The sequence below is a fragment of the Salvelinus alpinus genome, chromosome 6 (genome assembly GCF_045679555.1).
Source record: "Salvelinus alpinus chromosome 6, SLU_Salpinus.1, whole genome shotgun sequence".
Taxonomy (NCBI): domain Eukaryota; kingdom Metazoa; phylum Chordata; class Actinopteri; order Salmoniformes; family Salmonidae; genus Salvelinus; species Salvelinus alpinus.
Window position 1 is genome coordinate 72430964 of NC_092091.1, and position 25050 is coordinate 72456013.

The following is a 25050-nucleotide window of genomic DNA, read 5'->3' on the forward strand; positions in this document are numbered from 1 at the left end:
CACATAAAAGGCTTCATAATTCATAAAGGTCATGTTAACTGACTGATATTATCTCATAGAACAAAACGTATAATATCTCCTAAGCCTGTGTTAAACACACAGACCTTTTTTTCGGCATTTATCCCAAAACCCTATTCTTCCCTCAAAGGATTTTTCAGGTTTTAGGACTACAAGCGGGCGAGCTCTATTTATGGACTGCAACATCCATAAGACGCTTTCTCAGAAACTTCCTGATTGGCCCTTTCAGTAGCCAATCACATTCGAGAGAGACGTGTAGTGCAGCAAGAGCATCTTCCAACATGGCGTTTGTATCCTCGGGATTCCCTTTCAACCTGCCGGTTGCATCTCTGTTGCTGATCCTGCTGCTATGCCTGCATTCTGGGGGAGGCCAGAAGAAGAAAGAGGTAACGGCGTTTCTATATAAACACGTTTCAAAAGCATAACAGTATGAATATTCGGCGTATTTTGGACCAAGGTGCAGCAGAGCGATAGGCTACCTTTGCGGTCTCCAGAATGATGCTCGAGCCTAGATACAGACCGAGGCCGTTGTCCCAAATGACGCAAAATGTTTTCATTTATCGCAGCGCGTTCTCCAACTTTTCACAATAATGGATATATACGGAATTATACAGGCACATTCGATACAGTTGATTGTTTTAACAGAATGTATACATTTTTTGTTAGCCACAGATTATATTCTGATAGGCTATGTTGATCAACTCTAGTTGGAATACCTAGGATACGTCATCATAACACGGCAGGGCTGTATTCATTGCGCCGATTCTGTTTCATAAACGGAAGCAAACATAACGAAACGCGGAGGGACCTAGGTGAATTCAAATCAAATTGTATTTGTCACGTGCCCCGAATACAACAGGCTTAGACCTTACAGTGAAATGCATACTTACAAGCCCTTAACAAACAATGCAGTTTTAAGAACAATACCAACAAAAAAAAAGAAATAAAAGTAACAAATAAAAATATCGAGGCTATATACAGGAGGTACCGGTACAGAGTCAATGTGCAGGGGCACCGGTTAGTCGAGGTAATATATACATGTGGGTAAAGTTATTAAAGTGATGTGTGCATAGATAATAACAGAGTAGCAGCAGCGTGAGAGAGGGGGGGGCAATGCAAATAGTCAGGGGAGTCATTTGATTTAATGTTCAGGAGTCTTATGGCTTGGGGATAGAAGCTGTTTAGAAGCTTCTTGGACCTAGACTTGGCGCTCCGGTACCGCTTTAAAAACAAAATAATCCGTAGTCGTTGGTAATCAGGCCTGGCCGTGCAGTCATGAGTGAACAGGGAGTACAGGAGAGGACAGAGCACGTACCCCTGAATTGGTCCAATATTAATGATTACACCCCAGGTTGATGTGAATTAGGCATTTTCAAACCATTACTTATGCAGTTAACCATATATAGAATACTGTTGACACATTAGGCCTATTTAATTATTGTCTGTGTAACCTGCAGGATTTCATTCACAAATATCCAGAAACTAGAATACCCAATTAAATGTAACAAAGACCAATGTTGCTTTGTGTGTATCAGAAAAAGTAGATCCCTAATTAAGCTACTAAATCCAACCCCCCCCCCCCCATTATTAAAAAATATTTACGGTTTTCGGTTTCATTACATTTTTTTAACATTAAATGCATTGGTAAATAATGACATTACAATGATTTTAGAGCTTTTTTAATAGAAATCCCAAAGCCAAAAATTTTGAACATTCAATTGCTAAAACATTGAAAATATTCCATTGTCTCTGTCAGGTCCACATTAGAAATCAATAGGAAATTACTATGAAATAATTAAATATTTCAATTGTTTATATGACTTTTGTTTTATTTGACTATTTTTCATTCCTTAAAGTCATCATCTCTGCTCAGGCAGTAACAGTCAGCCATCCAGACCATCTAATGTTATCTACTCCCCATACTGTACTGTCTTTAGTCATTCTATTTAGCTCGGCTAGCCTGCCTAAGTATGCTGCAGAGCTGTCTGACCATCATTTTACTAGTTCTTCAAAGTAGATGAGGCATACTTTCTCGAACTGTCTCTGTCCCTCTAGTCATCGTGTACATTACTATCTCATGCGGTCTGTGTACATCTAACCTAACGTAGCAGGCGTAAAAGTGTATCTTTCCAGGGATCTGTATATAATGACGAGATGCTCACGTCTCCACCCTAGCAATGGGTGTCTTTGTATTAAAGGTGGGAAAGCAGGCGACAAGCTTAGGTCCAAAATAAGCCCATAGAAACGCATTAGTCTTATTTTGCACACATTTTGGTGAGACTCACTTCGTCTCTTCCTCTCTGGTCCGTCTCTGTCCGAGCCGTGAAAAAAAAGGCGCAATGGATTATGGTCATTGTAGTTATTTACCACGTTTCTGCACTGAACTAGGTTGAATATTTGTGTAATGAAACTACAACTCCCTTCAGCCTAGCGTCCCACAGTTCTTGACTTGATTTCTCTCACTAGAGAAACAGCGGGTTGGACTCTCCCCCAAAAATGACTAAATGGAATTCAAGTAATTGAACCGATGTAGGTCAATTAGTTGTTTAATAACCAGAAAAAAAACTATGTTGGTTAATCGCTTAGCACTACCTATTAATAATGAATGTTAATTAGAATTCAAGCTACATGTGTCCGACTGTAATTCATTTGAACTCACAACTGTCTGTTTGCTAGCCTGAATTCCAGTCTGCCTGTTTGTGCTATCATGCCAACTCATTGTCACTCATTGCTTGGTTTGACAACAACAGTAATGGATTGGCAAGGGCACAAATGGATCTGGCACCAGGCAATTTGTGATAACATAGGCCTATGCTAAAATATTTTCAATTTACAAGCCATAGTGGCAGAGTCTGTGTCTCTCAATATGTACTTCCCATTGAGACACATGTATATGTACAAAACTCCACTACTACCCTCTTGTTTCTACAACAGCTGTACATACCTCCCCTTCCTTCTTTCCTAGCTAGTCTCCCTTCATTTCTCTCTGCTGTGTTAATGCAGGGTGGCAGGCAGGCGGACAGGCGGCCCTGCGAGTTCGCTAGCTGCACGTTGGGGACTAGTGGAGAGAAATAGCGCCTTGTCTGGCTGTGAGAAAATATGATCTTTCTGTGACCTCCCTCAGGCGGAAACTGTGGGGGCGGAAGATCTTATTGAGCCCAAATGGGGTAAAGCGGCGAAGCAGCAACTTTGCATTCTGCTAGCTCGCCCCGGCGGCATCACGGCCCGCTCTCCAAATCGCCCCTGCGAGTGTTGGCGCGAGACCCCAGAGCGCTGAGGGCCGCAGTATTTCTGAGGCACTGTCTCAAAAGTCTTTAATATATTTGTTGAAAGCCCAGGTTTCACTTCTCCCTGGAGTGTTTTGGATAGAAGGGGGGGGGGGGGGCGGAGAGTATTGGAATGGACCAAAGGAGCGGAAATAGTCACAGTGAGGTATATATTTATGTCAGTTTGATGGTACACCGTTCATCACAGAAACTAAATATGATACTCCCCCCCCCCATTTTATGTCTGCCTAATGGAAATGGGGACTGAAAGGACACTGTAAGCAGTTCTGGCTCCCCGGGACCAGCTGGGGATTGGGATAAAGCACAGCGTCACTGTTTTTGTGCCATCACTTGTTTTTGTTTTCCCAGAGTAACTTTATAGGCCCTATAGCGGTGCTTTTCAATCCAATAGGGCTGCACCAGGCTCCACCTTTTCCTCCCAGCTCAGGTTGTAAAGGGAGGGTATGTTATGGGAAATTTTTGATGTTCATCAGTAAACTGACAGAATTTTAGGGATTTTCAATTTTGGGGGTAATTTTAACAGATGACATCTATTGGCCTTTTTTGGTACTTCAGATTATCTCTGGCCCTCTGAGTGGCCTGATCCATGTAAAATATATAACATAATCAAATTAGATGATTAAAAATTAAAGAAATAGAATGACAAAGCTGTAAAACATTATTCTACATAAATACCGTCAATTGAATACCGTTGGTGTTTAATATGAGGGTTTCTGCATGTCTCTGTTTTGGCGCCAAACTGGTGACAGTTGTGAAAAAAGTCAATGCTTGGAAGAGATGCAGAGTTCATTTTAAATAATGCCATTGTTGATTAATTGCTTTTTTCATTAATTAGCCTAAGCTATTGTCTCTTGAACCATATGGTCTATCCACTAGAAACTCATGGACAAAAAAAAAATGATTCCAGTGTAACTGACCAAAGTTACCATACATTACCTTCTAAGTACCAACACTACTGAGGATTCTGGTAACTTTGGTAAATTACCGGTAGCTTTTCAACCTTAGTCCCAGCCCCGGAGCAATACTGATCCACATAGCCTTATCAAGGGCTTGAGAACAAACATGTTCTCCCTATACATCCTGTATGTAGACTTAGACCTATGCATTACGTAATGCATAGGGGAATATAGGCCTTTCTCATCGCTCCAGAACATGATTGTGATTCGAGAGCCATGCTGTCCCGCTAGTCAGAACAATACGTTCGACTGCAGTCCTTCTCCCCAGGGACTCAGCCTTGGTCTGACACTGGAAAGAGTCTGAAGGAGGTTAAGATTATTGCTGTGGAAGAGCTAGAACAATGAGTCAACTTGAGTCCAACACACCTACGCACTAACTGTGTTTTCTCCTATTAGCAGATAGACATTACCCACTGAACAGTCGGGGAGGGAGGGACGTGTGTCCCAAATGGCACCCTGTTACCTATGTGTGTCCCAAATGACACCCTGTTACCTATAGGGATGTGGTCAAAAGCAGTGCACTATGTAGGGAATAGGGTGCCATTTGGGACACAGCGAGGGAGTGAGGGAGACCCTTTTCTCCTCTAAGAGCCGTATTGGTTGAAGCCTAGTCCATGCTGAGTCCATGCTTCCTTTGAGTGGTGCGCCTACTGGGTTTTGATGGAGTTAGTTAAATGCTAAAAGCAGAAACCGCCAGCGCTGTGTGATGCATGTGGTTGGACGCGCATGGACAGAGATTGGGTTTCACGCTGGTCTGGTCTCCCACGTTCTCCCATCTCTCTCTCTCTCTCTCTCTCTCTCTCTCTCTCTCTCCTCTGTTTTCTCTCATCTCTCACTCTCGCTCTTATCTTGCTTGCTCTCATCTCTCTCATCTCTTTCTCTCTCACTTTCTCCCTCCCTCCCTCTCTCCCTCCCTCTCAGCATGTTAGTCTCATTGGGCTGAGGTAGCATACAGAGTGTAGCCCCACATATACAAAAGTAGGATCTTAATTTGATCGTACTTTTGTTGATGAGAATTTTCCTGCATAGCAGGATTTGCAAACTTGTAGTGTAGTCAAGGTTTAAAAAGGCTTCTAAAGTTTGTCATTTCCACTTTAACATTTCACACATGATTTGCATTAACTTAAAATGTATCAACCCCTACAACCTATTCCATGTATTATAATCCACATAATAATTCACATTTCCTGTTGCTGAAGGATATTTTCCCTGCTGTAGCAAACGGGCCCAAATGAAGATCCTACATCTGTATACATTCTCATAATGAGACGAAGGACTCAGCACGATTGGAGTTATAAGTGCACCACGACTCTCTGCGTATTCATCTCCGGGCTCCGCAAACTCGTATGCCCGCTCAAAAATGATGACGTTGTGCGGGGGCGCCACACGGGGGCTGGCGTGTGGAGTTGATGGGTGAGCACGTCCGCGGTGACCCATCGAGTTGGTTTTGAGCTGTTGTAATTCTGTGAATGCAGCGTTAGGTTTGGTAAGGTTATTTATCATCTTTCTTTTCTACTCGCCCTCTCTTTATCTCTCGCTCTCTCTCTCTTTCTCTCTCTCTCGCTCTCTCTCTCTTTCTCTCTCCTCGGTCTCTGCCTGTCTCGTTCTCTCTCGCTCTCTCGCTCAGCGTAATAAATTAGTTATGATGGCCTAATGGAAACCTCTATGCTCTGACTGGACTCTGAAACATCAGCATCCCAGTGGTGCTGTTATTATTAGCATAGCTAATGCTAAGGTGTCTCGGCAGCCATGTTTAGGCCCTAGACAGAGATGAGGGATGATTTGTATTGTGCCCTGGAAGCATTGCGAAAAGGATTGTCCATGTCAGCAAGGCCTGGTGCCCCGGGCTATAGAGGGAAGTTACGTGATATATCAACATTACAGAGCGTGTCCCATTGCAGCGGCACCAGTGTTAAGAGGAGAATGATTCTGAACAGGGAGGAGGAAGGGCACACAGACATACACCCTCCACAACTAAGCCACAACAGTGCCGTTATTTTGGTCCTCGAAAGGCGAACCATCTGTAATTGGTTGTCAGAGGAGGGGAGGGGGGGTTGTTGTGATTTCATTACCTACCAGGGTTATGAATAATTGATAACAGTACATTGTCAGCCAGCCGTTCTGGTGATGGATGCTTTGAACCACAGACATTTCCGTTCCCACCTTTTTTTTTTGACATTTTCCAACTCATTTCCCTGGCAGTAACTCTGAATCGAAGGGAGGGGCCGGGCCCCTCTCTCTCGGTGGTGTGTGACTTGACATTCTTGCGAAAATGCGTTCTCTGGTCCGTTAATCAGAGAAGAACAGTCCTCCAAGTCCCGGAGATGAGTGGAAGAAGCCGTGAAGTGATTAAAGTGTATTTTTGATTTCAGGTTGGGTTTGAGGTTTGAGTAGGCACCCTGGCATATGTGGCTACCTTTTGATCATGCGACAATGATTTGGCCACTTCCCTATATTACCATTAATATCATTCAGCAGAATCTACTTCAAGGCCTGTTTGCTGGAACCAGATTAAGCCTGTTCCTGGACTAAAAATATTTTTAATTGAGAACGCTTTCTAGACCTGGTGAGGGAACCAGCCCTTGTTATTTAAACTGAGGGCCTGCGGGATTGAACTGGGGATGTCATTGCATTACCCGTATGAATCTAGTAGTACACACCCTTTTGATTCCATGTTTATCACATGTTGCTTCTGCCGAAGATTATGAAGAGCTTAAAGCCCCCTGCCATACCTCCATCTATATCCCTCCCTTCATCACCTGTCCACCCCTCCACTGATCTGCCCTTTCCCTCTGTCCCTCCCTCCTCTCACCCCTCCATCCACGCCGAAGCCCCCCCAACGACTCCGACCGCCACGTGACATCTTCGATCGCTTTTTATCTGCGCGTTGTCAACGACAGGACGTCATCACTCCCGCCGGGGAAAAGATGATCCCGGTCCCGACGGGAGGAAAAGACGTGGGTGCCGTTCCCCCCCCTGACGAAGACGGTCTGTCGAGCAGGATAAGGCGTGACGTCTTATCAGCCCGGCACCAGACACGCCGGGACAAGTCTCTGCGAGCCTCCAATGGGGCGAGAGACACATTAAAGTGTATACAAACTCTCCTTCCTTCCTCCATTCCTTCATTAGGGGGAGCATTTCTCCATTTCACAACCCAGGGCAGAGAAGAGCGACGGGGACGGGGGGTGAACCCAGTGCCCTGTGTCTCCTTCGTCCTGACTGTCACAGATATTTCCAATGATCCTTTATTCATCTCTAATGCTCTCTCTCCCTCTCTGCCTGCTCCGTTTACGCCGGAGCCAGAGAGGTTCTCAAGGCGGCCCTTATTGGAGGCACTTGAGAAGGCAGAGGTTAGGGAGAACTCCCGCTGTAGTTTAGCTAGCCTATGCTACAGCAACAGTGGTCATCTTAAGACCAAGCCCTGTTACCGTTACCGACCGGCCGGTCGACTGTCTTTGGAGCCAGAGCTGTCAGCGCCATAGTGCCGACATCCCAAAGACGTGTCTCTGGCACAGAGCCAGGGAGAGAGACGGGTGTGTAGGGGGAGGAAGGCAAGGCGAGTCCCCCTCCCTGGACTGATTGCTTTAATAATCACCTGCCTCCCCCAGAGGTGCCTGTCTGCCAGCCTGCCATGTCCTAAGAGTGACAGGCAGTTTTATGCGCCACACAAAGGCATATGCAAATCAAACATGATAAATTAGAGTTTGCATAAAAGGTTCAGGCGAATGCTAAATGCTAAATGCCACTTTGGTGCACCGAGCGACTCCCAATGAATGGGAAAATGCGGGTAACATTACGATGAATCTTCTAAAAGTAAGCGGTGACATTTTTGCCCGAGTCACAAAATAATAGATGAACGGCACTTGCATCGTTTTAAAACTTTTTTATTACTTTAGCTTTTTTGGTTAAATGGCGTTGACATTTCAGTTCCCATCAGGACTCAGGAGGGCCGAAGCTAAGTCTAAATAATTTTAACGTGATTAAAAGAACCCACGTTGTAAATAAGTGAGTGTTTATATTCTTTGGTAGGGTCTTATGTTTTTGTCTGTATCTCCACTCGATTGAATACTCAACTTCAGTTGATTAGTGTCTGTTAGAGACGGCATTATATCGCCTCCAGACAACTGTTAAATGACACTTCTAGTCTTCTGGCCTTGCGTTCGCTAATTGCCCCCAACACACCCGTTACCTAACTCATTTGTCAAGTCGCCTCTATTCAACAGCTAAAGGCCTTTAGTCTCCTCTTCCTCTTTTGAAATGTAAAGATGGACTTGGCCGTGAAACAATAGACTATAGCCTCCAAATCATAAATTGAGTTGCTTAGTATTTAATACTCTGAGGCGATGACCAAATCACAGCCACTAAGTCACATTCTGTAATTGGCCACGATAAACCTGCAGCCAACTGCAACTTCTCTTCCCTCCTTAGATTTGGGGCGGAGGGGAACTTGTTTGGGTCCAACACAAGGCTGTCTCTCTCTCTGCATCTTTATCACTTTACATATTTTTTTCTCCTATCGAGTTGTGGAGCCTTCGATAACAATGCTTTACTACACCCGGTCAAACGTTCATTTTGTCACGACTGCAGAATGTGTGTGCTGTGAGAGGTGATGCTTGTTACTTGTTGTGACTTTGTGTCTTTTAAAGCTGCAATATGTAACTTTTTGGTCGAACCGACCAAATTGACATAGAAATGTTAGTTATAGATATGTTAGTTATAGATATGTTAGTTATAGATATGTCATTCGCATTGAAAGCAAGTCTAAGACTCTGTAGATCTGTTCTATGTGTGCTATTTATATGCTTCCAGTTCTTAAGTTTAGTTTTTGTGTCTTTTACTTTCGGTTTTGTTCACCAGCTTCAAACAGCTGAAAATACACTATTTTTAGTTATTGGAAATATTTTTCACAGCGGTTTAGATGGTACAATGATTCTCTACACTATTCATTGCTTGTTTTGTGTCACAAACAGAAATTAGGCGAACTATTAGAATTTTAGCAACCAGGAAATGGTGGAGGATTTCTGCAGATTGCATCTTTAAGTTCCAATCTACAAACCTTGATGTAGAAACTAGGGCTGTGATGATATCGCAATATTTTTTCAATGGCAAAATTTTAAAAACAAAGAATGTATGTAAAATATTGTGTTATAGCTTGTTCGTTTGCAACGTTGAGGTTGTTTTCCCAAAGAAGTGAAATCCGCGTCACGTTTTGTTTCCTTGCCGTGATACTAACGAGTATCGCAATACGGGTGTTGTCCCGCCCCCGGTAAAAACAGTTTTGAGGTCGTTCTAGCATAGAAACCTCATATTAAAAGGTTAACTATTCTCAACCTACCGTTCTCTAATTGGTTACATACATGATTAAGCATTTGCTAAGTAAATGGTAATAATACATGGAATAAAGTCTAATTTGTGGCTTATGAGCCACTTAACATGTGCAATGTGCTTTATTCCCTATTCTCATGAATTAGCAGTGGAAGTGTATGTTCCATTGAGCTATAGGCAGGAATGTTGAAGAGGCTCTAGAATAGATTTTGGTTTGGGGAGCTTTGGACCCCGTCCGGTAAAATATCTATAGGAGAAACAAACATGGGCATCAGTGGGAAAACTCTCCCTCCTTCCTCTCGCTTTCTCTCAAGCCCTCTATTTAACTCAGTCTCTCTTGCGATGTTGCGTTTGCCGCCAAAGAAGCTCCTCCGTCCATTGCGTCCATCGACCTGCCACCTCAGCAGCAGATCCACCCTTCAGCGCCAGTTACCCCGAGCCTGGCCACCGCAGCCACCGTGTTTATTGAGCTCAACGGTTTGATTTTGTTATAAACGTGGCATAATAAAAGGATGGTCGGCGGCTACAGAGGGGGACTTTTATTGCAGCGGCGGCCAGTAATGGAGAGGACGAGTGTAAACAGACAGGGGCAAATGTGCTTCCCCTGCAATAATGGAAGAGCGCAGGAGGGAACGAGGGAGGAGGGAAATAAAAGAGAAGAGGAAAGTGCTGTCTACCAGGGACATCTCAACTATAGTCAAATCCCACCTCCGGGCCCTTAAACAAGCGGCACCGAGCACTGCGGGGACTCTCCCAATCCGCCACCACTACAAAGCTAATTGATTATGAGAGAGGTACGGTTGTCGTGTGGTTGTCGTACAGACAAAAGGCACAAGGAGCCATTTTGTGTCTGAGCGGAGCCCTAGAGATTGGCAGTTGTTTCAAAGTGCCATGTTTCCAGATAGGGGAAGGAATAAAAGCAACGAGGGTGTGAACTTCATCTCATGACAAAATGCACATTCATCAAGATAATCAAAGCGTTCTTTTCTCTCACATGCCCCGGAGGGTACAGGGAAGCACTTTTATCAAAGTGCTCGCAGTTAAAGAGAAGCATCTAAATAACATGACAGGCTACGATTTTTATTTTGTGTGTCATATTCACCCACATTGAGCTCTATGGATAAGGTTTCGAGTGATTTAAGGACAATGAAGTGGTACGATTTCATACTTCAAATGTTCATCACGATTCTCCAGAAGTTTCCTCTTCCTCTCTTATTTAATTAAGCAAAAGAGAAATGAACGATCTCCGAGAGAGACCAACAGCACAGCAGTCGCCATCAATATCAAATAAAACACACCTATTTTTTGAATTAGTCAATTCCCATAGCATCGGAATTGGACGTTGTGAGTCGTTTGTAATAAGGGTGCGCTAATTAAGGGCCGTGTCTATACTGTATGACCTCTCTGATGACCTGTACGTGCCACGGACTTCTGAAGAAACTAGGCATAATGAGGGACTTACAGGGCAGCGCCAGGCTGCTGAGCTCTCTGCTTCAGATTCTGAATTCAGTTGGTCTTACAGGAGGAAATGGGTTGGAAAGGAACGAGAGGGGGATGGAGAGAGAGGAGATATGGAGAGAGGCTGAGCAGGAATGGAATGGAGTAGATACAGGAGGGAGAGTGTAGAGATGGGGAGAGAGAGAGATGGATGGGGAGAGAGAGAAATGGAGAGCGAAGCAGGGCAGGTCTACCGTGGCGGACTGACTAGCAGCCTGTGGAGATGTGATGACCCAGCCGCACTGGGAAAAGCGATATCTCTTAAGTGTGTATGTGCGTGTGCGCGCTCATGAGCTTCCACTGCACAGAGGCCTGGGGGTTGGAAGATGGGTAAACCCAAGTAGCAGTTGACAGGAAGGTGAATAGTTAGCTGATGCCCTGGGAGGAGGAAGTACAGGAGAGAGGTGAAAGGGCAATGGAATACAAACACTGGATCAGGGAAGGAGGGAACAGACAGGCCTACTAGATGTAATTATCAGGGAGGGAGAGAGAGGGATGTGATTATCAGAGAGAGAGGGAGGAAGAGAAGGAGAGAGGGAACAGACAGGCCTAGTAGATGTGATTATCAGAGAGAGAGGGAGGAAGAGAAGGAGAGAGGGAACAGACAGGCCTACTAGATGTAATTATCAGAGAGAGAGGGAGGAAGAGAAGGTGAGAGAGGGAACAGACAGGCCTACTAGATGTAATTATCAGAGAGAGAGGGAGGAAGAGAAGGAGAGAGAGGGAACAGACAGGCCTACTAGATGTAATTATCAGGGAGGGAGAGAGAGGGATGTGATTATCAGAGAGAGAGGGAGGAAGAGAAGGAGAGAGGGAACAGACAGGCCTAGTAGATGTAATTATCAGGGAGGGAGAGAGAGGGATGTGATTATCAGAGAGAGAGGGGGGAAGAGAAGGAGAGAGGGAACAGACAGGCCTACTAGATGTAATTATCAGGGAGGGAGAGAGAGGGATGTGATTATCAGAGAGAGAGGGAGGAAGAGAAGGAGAGAGGGAACAGACAGGCCTACTAGATGTAATTATCAGGGAGGGAGAGAGAGGGATGTGATTATCAGAGAGAGAGGGAGGAAGAGAAGGAGAGAGGGAACAGACAGGCCTACTAGATGTAATTATCAGGGAGAGAGGGAGAGGGATATGATTATCAGAGAGAGAGGGAGGAAGAGAAGGAGAGAGGGAACAGACAGGCCTACTAGATGTAATTATCAGAGAGAGAGGGAGGAAGAGAAGGAGAGAGGGAACAGACAGGCCTACTAGATGTAATTATCAGGGAGAGAGGGAGGAAGAGAAGGAGAGAGGGAACAGACAGGCCTACTAGATGTAATTATCAGGGAGGGAGAGAGAGGGATGTGATTATCAGAGAGAGAGGGAGGAAGAGAAGGAGAGAGGGAACAGACAGGCCTACTAGATGTAATTATCAGAGAGAGAGGGAGGAAGAGAAGGAGAGAGGGAACAGACAGGCCTACTAGATGTAATTATCAGGGAGGGAGAGAGAGGGATGTGATTATCAGAGAGAGAGGGAGGAAGAGAAGGAGAGAGGGAACAGACAGGCCTAGTAGATGTAATTATCAGAGAGAGAGGGAGGAAGAGAAGGAGAGAGGGAACAGACAGGCCTACTAGATGTGATTATCAGGGAGGGAGAGAGAGGGATGTGATTATCAGAGAGAGAGGGAGGAAGAGAAGGAGAGAGGGAACAGACAGGCCTACTAGATGTGATTATCAGAGAGAGAGGGAGGAAGAGAAGGAGAGAGGGAACAGACAGGCCTACTAGATGTAATTATCAGGGAGGGAGAGAGAGGGATGTGATTATCAGAGAGAGAGGGAGGAAGAGAAGGAGAGAGGGAACAGACAGGCCTACTAGATGTAATTATCAGGGAGGGAGAGAGAGGGATGTGATTATCAGAGAGAGAGGGAGGAAGAGAAGGAGAGAGGGAACAGACAGGCCTAGTAGAGATAATTATCAGGGAGGGAGAGAGAGGGATGTGATTATCAGAGAGAGAGGGAGGAAGAGAAGGAGAGAGGGAACAGACAGGCCTAGTAGATGTAATTATCAGGGAGGGAGAGAGAGGGATGTGATTATCAGAGAGGGAGGGAGGAAGAGAAGGAGAGAGGGAACAGACAGGCCTACTAGATGTGATTATCAGAGAGAGAGGGAGGGAGGAAGAGAGGGAGGGGTTATACAACAGATACATGTACAGGCCTATGGAATGGCAGCAGAAGGAGAAGGAAGAGCCAGGGAGAGTCAGATGGTGTGGGGAGTGAAAGGTGAGGGAGACGTTAATACTAGCCTAGCCACAGTGTGTAATTATACTGTACATGACCTGAAAGAGTGACGCTCTTCCCCCTTCACTGTGTAACGTAGTCGGTTTAGTGAACCACGCTCATATTATGAGTAACCTTGTCTGAGATCTGAACACTTGCATTAGCTCCCCAGGTTAATGCCTAGGATGTAGCTCCCTGGAGAACAGTGTACGCCCAACAGCTCCTGTCAACCTGACATGGGCTCTGTCCTTTCCTGAGTCAGGTGTTATAGCCAGGGTTTCCCCTAAGATTGTTTTCTGCATCGGCGGCGGCGTGCATATAGGGGAAACAGGGATATCTATATTCGGTCTTCATGCTCCTCGGCCCCATTATGCCCCATACATCATCCGTGCTCCTAAATGTAATACGTATGTATTTGTTTATATTATATTAAAATAGATGTTATTTTTTGGAGGCGACAGTGCGTTGCGCCGTTGCTAAATGTAGATAGGGGAAACAGTGATATCTAAAGTACCAGTCAAAAGTTTGGACCCACCTAGAGTGTGCAAAGTTGTCATCAAGGCAGAGTGTGGCTACTTTGATCATTCTCAAATATAAAATACATTTTGATTTGTTTAACACGTTTTTGGTTACTACATGATTCCATGTGTGTTATTTCATAGATTTGATGTCTTCACTATTATTCTACAATGTAGAAAATGGTACAAATACAGAAAAACCCTTGAATGAGTAGGTGTGTCCAAACTTTTGTCTGGTACTGTATATACTGTCTTCATGCTGGCTCTCACGGGGAATTGCCGCCCCATTATGCCCCATACATCATCCCTGCCCCTAAATGTAAAGTGAATCATATGTAAGGGTTTTCACCTCAGCATGCTCCAAGTATCTACAGTCATTCAGGTACACTCTTCCCAGTGGCCTCTCTCTTCCGTATGCCATCCTCACCTCACACAGTCAGGCCCAGTCTCTTCCGTATGCCATCCTCACCTCACACAGTCAGGCCCAGTCTCTTCCGTATGCCATCCTCACCTCACACAGTCAGGCCCAGTCTCTTCCGTATGCCATCCTCACCTCACACAGTCAGGCCCAGTCTCTTCCGTATGCCATCCTCACCTCACACAGTCAGGCCCAGTCTCTTCCGTATGCCATCCTCACCTCACACAGTCAGGCCCAGTCTCTTCCGTATGCCATCCTCACCTCACACAGTCAGGCCCAGTCTCTTCCGTATGCCATCCTCACCTCACACAGTCAGGCCCAGTCTCTTCCGTATGCCATCCTCACCTCACACAGTCAGGCCCAGTCTCTTCCGTATGCCATCCTCACCTCACACAGTCAGGCCCAGTCTCTTCTGTATGCCATCCTCACCTCACACAGTCAGGCCCAGTCTCTTCCGTATGCCATCCTCACCTCACACAGTCAGGCCCAGTCTCTTCCGTATGCCATCCTCACCTCACACAGTCAGGCCCAGTCTCTTCCGTATGCCATCCTCACCTCACACAGTCAGGCCCAGTCTCTTCCGTATGCCATCCTCACCTCACACAGTCAGGCCCAGTCTCTTCAAAAGCCCTATTGCCCCCTATGATTTGATCTTCATTTGAAAATATATGGACCGAGTGCCGTTCTCTGCATGTCTAGCTAAGATGGATCCAGACATTGAAATGGACCCTTTTCATCCGGCCCAGATTTTCAGTGGGGTAGTGGTTTTAGGATGGCTAGTGGTCACTGCTGCTACTGGAGAGATACTGGCTTTGCAGGTTTTTGTTACAGCCTTGTTCTAACAGGACCGATTCAAATGAATCCACTGCTCATCAGGACCTTGATTGGCTGAATCAGGTGAGTTAGAAGGGCTGGAGCAAAAGCCTGCACACCCAGTAGCTCTACAGGAGGAGGGTTGGCCGTCCTTGTTTCAGAGGATGGCTGGCCGTCCTTGTTTCAGAGGAGGGTTTGGAGGTGCTGAGTGGAGGGATCAGTGGAGTGCTGAAATGAGAGTCCCAGGTGGCATCCCCTTCAGGGAAAGGATAAGGAATACTTTTGGGAATCCAGAGAATACTTTTTGGAATCCAGGTGCCAACCCAAGGTTACCGCGTCACTGCAGGAGAATAGAAATAAAAGGTAGAGAAGAAGCTACTTGGGTAGAGCGTGGCTCAGTTGGCAGAGCGTGGCTCAGTTGGCGGAGCGTGGCTCAGTTGGCGGAGCGTGGCTCAGCTGGCGGAGCGTGACTCAGTTGGCGGAGCGTGGCTCAGTTGGCGGAGCGTGGCTCAGTTGGCGGAGCGTGGCTCAGTTGGCGGAGCGTGGCTCAGTTGGCGGAGCGTGGCTCAGTTGGCGGAGCGTGGCTCAGTTGGCGGAGCGTGGCTCAGCTGGCGGAGCGTGACTCAGTTGGCGGAGCGTGACTCAGTTGGCGGAGCGTGACTCAGTTGGCGGAGCGTGACTCAGTTGGCGGAGCGTGGCTCAGTTGGCGGAGCGTGGCTCAGTTGGCGGAGCGTGGCTCAGTTGGCGGAGCGTGACTCAGTTGGCGGAGCGTGGGTCAGTTGGCGGAGCGTGGCTCAGCTGGCGGAGCGTGGCTCAGCTGGCGGAGCGTGGCTCAGCTGGCGGAAAGTGGCTCAGCTGGCGGAGCGTGGCTCAGCTGGCGGAGCGTGGCTCAGCTGGCGGAGCGAGGCTCAGCTGGCGGAGCGAGGCTCAGCTGGCGGAGCGAGGCTCAGCTGGCGGAGCGTGGCTCAGCTGGCGGAGCGTGGCTCAGCTGGCGGAGCGTGGCTCAGCTGGCGGAGCGTGGCTCAGCTGGCGGAGCGTGGCTCAGCTGGCGGAGCGTGGCTCAGTTGGCGGAGCGTGGCTCAGCTGGCGGAGCGTGGCTCAGCTGGCGGAGCGTGGCTCAGCTGGCGGAGCGTGGCTCAGCTGGCGGAGCGTGGCTCAGTTGGCGGAGCGTGACTCAGTTGGCGGAGCGTGGGTCAGTTGGCGGAGCGTGACTCAGTTGGCGGAGCGTGGCTCAGTTGGCGGCGGAGCGTGGCTCAGTTGGCGGCGGAGCGTGGCTCAGTTGGCGGCGGAGCGTGGCTCAGTTGGCGGAGGAGCGTGGCTCAGTTGGCGGCGGAGCGTGGCTCAGTTGGCGGCGGAGCGTGGCTCAGTTGGCGGCGGAGCGTGGCTCAGTTGGCGGCGGAGCGTGGCTCAGCTGGCGGAGCGTGGCTCAGCTGGCGGAGCGTGGCTCAGCTGGCGGAGCGTGGCTCAGCTGGCGGAGCGTGGCTCAGCTGGCGGAGCGTGGCTCAGCTGGCGGAGCGTGGCTCAGCTGGCGGAGCGTGGCTCAGCTGGCGGAGCGTGGCTCAGTTGGCGGAGCGTGGCTCAGTTGGCGGAGCGTGACTCAGTTGGCGGAGCGTGACTCAGTTGGCGGAGCGTGGCTCAGTTGGCGGAGCGTGGCTCAGTTGGCGGAGCGTGGCTCAGTTGGCGGAGCGTGACTCAGTTGGCGGAGCGTGGCTCAGTTGGCGGAGCGTGGCTCAGTTGGCGGAGCGTGACTCAGTTGGCGGAGCGTGGCTCAGTTGGCGGAGCGTGGCTCAGTTGGCGGAGCGTGGCTCAGTTGGCGGAGCGTGGCTCTTACAACGTCAGGGTTGTGGGTTGGATTCCCACGGGGGAAATGTATGTACTACTGTAAGTCGCTCTGGAGAAGAGCGTCTGCTGAATGACTAAAATGTACATTTAAAATGAGGGATAGAGGTGAAGGACAGATAACCCGAACAATGACACACTGAGAGAGACACACATGCTTTTGTTGACCGCTTATTCCTTGGCCCACTTCAGAGTCAATAGTCCACCCTCGTCACTTCTCAACCAATGTTGACTGATAGGTGTAGAATCCACGACAATGGCCGACCCAGTGAACGAACTACAAAAACATGATTGTTTTTCTCTCTGTGTGTGATTCCATCTTTCTCTCTGTTTGTCTGTTTGTCCATCAGCCCGTAAACCTCCCCACCTTGCTGCTGTTGTTGTATCTGACGTCTACTTGCTCCAGAGATTTGTCAAACCCATTTCCCAAGAATTTCTCCTTTGCCTTGAGAGATGAGGGTCAGGCCAGGTAAATAGGACGCTCTTACGGAGGGTAACGACCATGTTGGATTGTTTTCGTCACCTTTGGCCCTTAGTACCTTTGGGATGGGTAGGGGGTGGTTGGGGAGGGGGGGCAGGAAGGATTAACCTCTTTCTGCCAGATAAGGGGGGAATTGAAATGTGTGATCATGAGACCAACCTCCTTCCCATGCTTCCGTCCCTCCTTCCTCCCCGGTTTCTAAACGGTCTGGCTCAGTAGGATTGATGTCCTTTTGTGGTGAGTCATCCCGGGACAATTTCTCTAAATCCCCCCACTCAATAGGGAATTCCAAAGCCGGCACCGCTTTGACCTAGCCGTTTTCAATCACGCCGCTTGTAGTGCCCACTGCTGTTGTTGTCGTTGTTGGCCCAAGAGTAGAAAGAGATGGCAGGAGAGGGAGAGGAAGTGCTTGCTCTCAGTGTAATTTGTTCCCCGTTGCGGTTGCTCTGAGCAATAAATAGCCTCTCTGTCCGAGTGGCTTCCCAGGGATGTGTTCTTGTCTCTAGAGTGAGGTCATACTGTAGCTTCATTGTACCCCCAAGTAGGTCTTGAAATTAATCTCAGTTTAACAATACATTTTATCTAGAAATAACCAAGTACTTGGGCATTGCACCTCTCATATTGCCAGAAATCACGGCACACAATGACTGGCCTGATACAGTCTAACAACATCCACCTCAACATATGCGACGGGATTGTTGTTTTTGCATACTCCTGAATATTCATAAACGACTTTAATGCAGCTCCAAATCACATTTGCACTTGACGTCACGTGGTGCAGCAAACGGGATGATTGCAGTGTGTCAGTATGCGTCCGGCGTCCTCAGTCAAACATGTTAGCGATACGGTTGTGAGGGAGAGGGGGAGGAGTGAAGGCAAGAGAGGAGAGATAACTAATGCAAATGGCAGCAGAGAGGAATATGACAGAGTGGGTCACACAGGAAGGCTGGGTCTTCTACAGCTGTCCCAGTACTGCATGGGGCGACAGGAGGAGAGACGAGAACCACAGGAGGACAGGGATGGAGGGACGGGTTGAAGGAGGGACGGGAGATAACCGAGAGGAAGGAAGCGGTGGGAAAATAGATGGAAAGAAAGGAAGAGTGGTTGAGAGAGATTCAGAGAGAGTGAAAGAGGGGGAAGATATGAAGGGGAAGTGACTAGGAAAAGAGACGGAAAGAAAGGAAGAATTGTTGGGAAAAATAGCAGGGATATTGAGGTTTTCAGAGGACGACACCGCAAGAGAGAGAGAGAGAGAGAGAGATGGAGAAAAGTATGAGAGAGAGAGACCGCAGGGAGAGAGGAATTAACAGAAGGGAGATGAAGAGAGACAACTTGACAAGAGAGTCAGCGGGAGACAGAAGCCTTGTCTACACTTGACACTTCATGTAGCATTAGTATTCTGATCATGGAGTTCTGATCATGGAATTCCGAACGCGTCATGCGTCTACAACTACATTTAAATGTGTCTACCATGTCCACAGTGTGTCTGGATTCCCTTTTCCTGCGCTATATTACAACGCCAGTATGCATTCTACGAACAGTAGAATAGGCTAAATATGATAACGCAACAACTGATGGCAGTAGCTAACTACTGTAGCTAACTACTGTAGCTAACTACTGTAGCTAGCAAGGAACTCTAAAGGGATTGCAAACGGATGAACTCTTAGCCAAACAAAAACTTGTTTTTCTAAGTGAAAAGCTCGCTGGCTAGCATTTATGAGGCCAGCAGACACGTTCCTCAACGTATTTCCTCCAATTTTATAATGAAACGGTGCCTCTCGGTCCCAAAACACAAGTTTTCTGCAGACTTGTGGTAGGAGTGATGATGACGTCGCCCACTGTGTGCGCTTTCAGTAGCCTGATTGCGTCCAGACTGAGGAGAAATCCATACACAATGCAGTCCTGACCACCTCCTGAAGTGGTCAGACAGATCTGAACACAATCGCACCACAAAGCCACTTTTGTGTGTCTAGGCACGTCTTTTCAATGTGATCTTTGTATTCTGATAGCAGAAGTCGCATGTAAATGTCAAGCGTAGGCACGACCACTGAGAGCCGCCTAATGTCCCTCTAAGGCAGACATGCCCAACAACTGGACTCCCCAGTTATGTGACATTAACATAAACCAACTGAGGACTTCCTCCCAGTCAGCTCTCTAACTAGTTGATCGTCATGAAATGTATTTATATAGCCCTTCTTACATCAGCTGATATCTGAAAGTGCTGTACAGAAACCCAGCCTAAAACCCCAAACAGCAAGCAATGCAGGTGTAGAAGCACGGTGGCTAGGAAAAACTCCCTAGAAAGGCCAAAACCTAGGAAGAAACATAGAGAGGAACCAGGCTATGAAGGGTGGCCAGTCCTCTTCTGGCTGTGCCGGGTGGAGATTATAACAGAACATGGCCAAGATGTTCAAATGTTCATAAATGACCAGCATGGTGAAATAATAATAATCACAGTAGTTGTCGAGGGTGCAGCAAGTCAGCACCTCAGGAGTAAATGTCAGTTGGCTTTTCATAGCCGATCATTAAGAGTATCTCTACCGCTCCTGCGGTCTCTAGAGAGTTGAAAACATCAGGTCTGGGACAGGTAGCACGTCCGGTGAACAGGTCAGGGTTCCATAGCCGCAGGCAGAACAGTTGAAACTGGAGCAGCAGCACGGCCAGGTGGACTGGGGACAGCAAGGAGTCATCATGCCAGGTAGTCCTGAGGCATGGTCCTAGGGCTCAGGTCCTCCAAGAGAGAGAAAGAAAGAGAGAAGGAGAGAATTAGAGAGAGCATACTTAAATTCACACAGGACACCGGATAAGACAGGAGAAGTACTCCAGATATAACAAACTGACCCTAGCCCCCCGACACATAAACTACTGCAGCATAAATACTGGAGGCTGAGACAGGAGGGGTCAGGAGACACTGTGACCCCATCCGATGATACCCCCGGACAGGGCCAAACAGGAAGGATATAACTCCACCCACTTTGCCAAAGCACAGCCCCCACACCACTAGAGGGATATCTTCAACCACCAACGTACCATCCTGAGACAAGGCTGAGTATAGCCCACAAAGATCTCCGCCACGGCACATCCCAAGGGGGGGCGCCAACTCAGACAGGAAGATCACGTCAGTGACTCAACCCACTCAAGTGACGCACCCCTCCTAGGGACGGTATGAAAGAGCACCAGTAAGCCAGTGACTCAGCCCCTGTAATAGGGTTAGAGGCAGAGAATCCCAGTGGAGAGAGGGGAACCGGCCAGGCAGAGACAGCAAGGGCGGTTCGTTGCTCCAGAGCCTTTCCGTTCACCTTCACACTCCTGGGCCAGACTACACTCAATAATATGACACACTGAAGAGATGAGTCTTCAGTAAAGACTTAAAAGTTGAGACCGAGTCTGCGTCTCTCACATGGGTAGGCAGACCATTCCATGAAAATTGAGCTCTATAGGAGAAAGCCCTGCCACCAGCTGTTTGCTTAGAAATTCTAGGGATAATTAGAAGGCCTGCATCTTGTGACCGTAGCATACGTGTAGGTATGTACGGCAGGACCAAATCGGAAAGATAGGTAGGAGCAAGCCCATGTAATGCTTTGTAGGTTAGCAGTAAAACCTTGAAATCAGCCCTTGCCTTAACAGGAAGCCAGTGTAGGGAAGCTAGCACTGGAGTAATATGATCAAATTGTTTGGTTCTAGTCAGGATTCTAGCAGCCCGTATTTAGCACTAACTGAAGTTATATTTAATGCTTTATCTGGGTAGCCGGAAAGTAGAGCATTGCAGTAGTCTAACCTAGAAGTAACAAAAGCATGGATTAATTTTTCTGCATCATTTTTGGACAGAAAGTTTCTGATTTTTGCAATGTTACGTAGATGGAAAAAGCTGTCCTTGAAACAGTCTTGATATGTTCATCAAAAGATAGATCAGAGTCCAGAGTAACGCCGAGGTCCTTCACAGTTTTATTTGAGACGACTTTACAACCATCAAGATTAATTATCAGATTCAACAGAAGATCTCTTTGTTTCTTGGGACCTAGAACAAGCATCTCTGTTTTGTCCGAGTTTAAAAGTAGAACGTTTGCAGCCATCCACTTCCTTATGTCTGAAACACAGGCTTCTAGCGAGGGCAATTTTGGGGCTTAACCATGTTTCATTGAAATGTACAGCTGTGTGTCATCCGCATAGCAGTGAAAGTTAACATTATGTTTTCGAATGACATCCCCAAGAGGTAAAATATATAGTGAAAACAATAGTGGTCCTAAAACGGAACCTTGAGGAACACCGAAATGTACAGTTGATTTGTCAGAGGACATACCATTCAGAGACAAACTGATATCTTTCCCGACAGATAAGATCTAAACCAGGCCAGAACTTGTCCATGTAGACCAATTTGGGTTTCCAATCTCTCCAAAAGAATGTGGTGATCGATGGTATCAAAGGCAGCACTAAGGTCTAGGAGCACGAGGACAGATGCAGAGCCTCGGTCTGACGCCATTAAAAGGTAATTTACCACCTTCACAAGTGCAGTCTCAGTGCTATGATGGGGTCTAAAACCAGACTGAAGCATTTCATATATATTGTTTGTCTTCAGGAAGGCAGTGAGTTGCTGCGCAACAGCCTTTTCAAAAGAAATTGAGAGGAATGGAAGATTCGATATAGGCCGATTAGTTTTTTTTATATTTTCTGGGTCAAAGTTTGACTTTTTCAAGAGAGGCTTTATTACTGCCACTTTTAGTGAGTTTGGTACACATCCGGTGGATAGAGAGCCGTTTATTATGTTCAACATAGGAGGGCCAAGCACAGGAAGCAGCTCTTTCAGTAGTTTAGTTGGAATAGGGTCCAGTATGCAGCTCGAAGGTTTAGATGCCATGATTATTTTCATCATTGTGTCAAGAGATATAGTACTAAAACACTTGAGTGTCTCTCTTGATCCTAGGTCCTGGCAGAGTTGTGCAGACTCAGGACAGCTGAGCTTTGGAGGAATACGCAGATTTAAAGAGGAGTCCGTAATTTGCTTTCTAATGATCATGATCTTTTCCTCAAAGACGTTCACGAATTTATTACTGCTGAAGTGAAAGCCATCCTCACTTGGGGAATGCTGCTTTTTAGTTAGCTTTGCGACAGTATCAAAAATACATTTCGGATTGTTCTTAATTTCCTCAATTAAGCTACTGACTTTCCAAGCTAGTCGGAAGACTTCCAGTTTGGTGTGGCGCCATTTCCGTTCCAATTTTCTGGAAGCTTGCTTCAGAGCTCGGGTATTTTCTGTATACCAGGGAGCTAGTTTCTTATGACAAATGTTTTTAGGGGTGCAACTGCATCTAGGGTATGGCGCAAGGTTAAATTGAGTTCCTCAGTTAGGTGGTTAACTGATTTTTGTCCTCTGACGTCCTTGGGTAGGCAGAGGGAGTCTGGAAGGGCATCAATGAATCTTTGTGTTGTCTGAGAATTTATAGCACGACTTTTGATGCTCCTTGGTTGGGGTCTGAGCAGATTATTTGTTGCGATTGCAAACGTAATAAAATGGTGGTCTGATAGTCCAGGATTATGAGGAAAAACATTAAGATCTACAACATTTATTCCATGGGACAAAACTAGATCCAGAGTATGACTGTGGCAGTGAGTAGGTCCAGAGACATGTTGGACAAAACCCACTGATGATGGCTCCGAAAGCCTTTTGGAGTGGGTCTGTGTGAATATTAAAATCACCCAAAATTTGAATATTATCTGCTATGTCCTTTAATGTGTAAGTCCTCACAACTGATACCTTTTGTGTAGAGAGGTGTGTGTGTGTGTGTGTAGAGATGTGTGTGTGTGTGTAGAAAGGTGTGCGTGTGTAGAGAGGTGTGCGTGTGTAGAGAGGTGTGCGTGTGTAGAGAGGTGGGTGTGTGTAGAGAGGTGGGTGTGTGTAGAGAGGTGTGTGTGTGTGTAGTGAGAGGTTTGTGTGTGTGTAGAGAGAGGTGTGTGTGTGTGTAGAGGGGTGTGCGTGTAGAGAAAGGTGTGTGTAGAGGGGATGTGTGTGACCAAATCCTACCCACCCAAAATACCCTCCCTTGGTTAGCGTTGATGTTTCACCCGTGGGCCTGATTTTAAGACGGCTCTGACACGCCCATCTGTTGACTCACTGGTTACAGGGGTGGCTGGTGGGTAGAATGAGGGAAGGAGGAGGAGGGGAGAGATGACTGGCTCTGAGACTGCATGCTGCATCGTCCCGGTAACCTTATCTCTTGGCTACAGTCAGTTACCCCGACGCTTTACAGGCGTGAGCGCCGCAACGCCAATTAGACATCCTGTAATCCCGTCTTCCCAGGTTAATGACGGGGACCGGCGCTGGTGAGCTCTGCAGGGGGGTTGTTGGATTTTCAGCTTTCATTTTGAGGGGAAAGTGGCAGGGCTTGGTGACCTTGTGACCTTTGAATCGGACGTCATTGACCCTTGAAGGTCGATGGCCTTACAGTGGCCAGAGTTTGGATTGACCTCGGCTTTGTCCCAACTCCCAAATGGCTCCCTATTCCCTACAATATATTAACTGAAACACTTTTGGTCAGGTGTTAGGGAACACTATTAATAATATTCCTATACGGTGCCATTTCGGATTTGCCCCTGGACCAGTTGCAGTACTTTAGCTCTTGTACTTTGCAGTTACAAGTCACAGTTTGACACAAAATGGCTTCCCTGCTGCCAGAAATCCAAGATTATATTATATTGTTTCTTCTATTCAAGAGCCCCGAGGAGTCCTGGATGATGCAGTCAGGGCTTTCAGTGAGTCCGTTTGGCGTTCCCTCCCTCTCTTTTTCTCTCTCCCTCTTTTTTCTCTCTCTTTCTTTTATGACCTCTCTGGAGAAGCCACTTGCTACCTAAGAGTCAGTATGACTCTCTCTCTCTCTCTCTCAATTCAATTTAAGGAGCTTTATTGGCATGGGTAAATTGTGTTTACATTGTCAAAGCAAGTGAAATAGATAATAAACAAAAAATGGACACTAAACATTACACTCACAAAAGTTCCAAAGGAATAAAGATCTCTCTCTCTCCCCTCCTTCTCTCGTCTTGTCACACCTTCTCATATACCTCCCTGCCCTCACCTCGTTTCCCCTCCCTCACTCCTCAACAACATAATACATGTTTGAGTCGAGAGAGGTTTACTAAAGATTCAGTCCACTGCAGTGCCTGCAGTCCAGAAACAGTAGCCTCTAAGCCTGGAACATCTGACCTGAGACCTGAGGGGGAGTCAGGGCTTCAAATTCACCAAGCGTCAACAGGGAGGTGGGCGAACAGAAATGCACACTTACACATACACACTTACAGAAACATACACATACACACTAACGGAAATATCCACATACACACTAACGGAAATATCCACATACACACTTACAGAAAAATACACATACACACTAACGGAAATATACACATACACACTAACGGAAATATACACATACACACACACACACACACACACACACACAGAAATACACAGGCCACTGGAGCAGAACAGAACATATGCTGTTAAACACACACTGGTCCATGATTCACTAACTGCCCTATGTTGCCAAACCAGATGGAAGAGAGGACATGTTGTTAGCAGTAATGGTTAATGTTGTTTATAATGAAGAGACAATGTAGAGTGTTTAGACAATGTTTATCTGGAGATGGA

The 25050-nt window shown here is 46.9% G+C and overlaps 1 protein-coding gene across 1 annotated transcript in view; it reads left to right on the forward strand.

Moving 5' to 3' along the window:
- The first annotated feature begins 258 nt into the window (after nucleotides 1-258).
- Nucleotides 259-25050, forward strand: part of tusc3 (tumor suppressor candidate 3) — a 92899-nt gene continuing 68107 nt past the window's right edge. The window contains exon 1 of the mRNA XM_071407891.1: nucleotides 259-404. Coding sequence (XP_071263992.1) covers nucleotides 300-404 — 105 coding nt within the window. The 5' untranslated portion in view covers nucleotides 259-299. The remainder of the gene's footprint in view (nucleotides 405-25050) is intronic.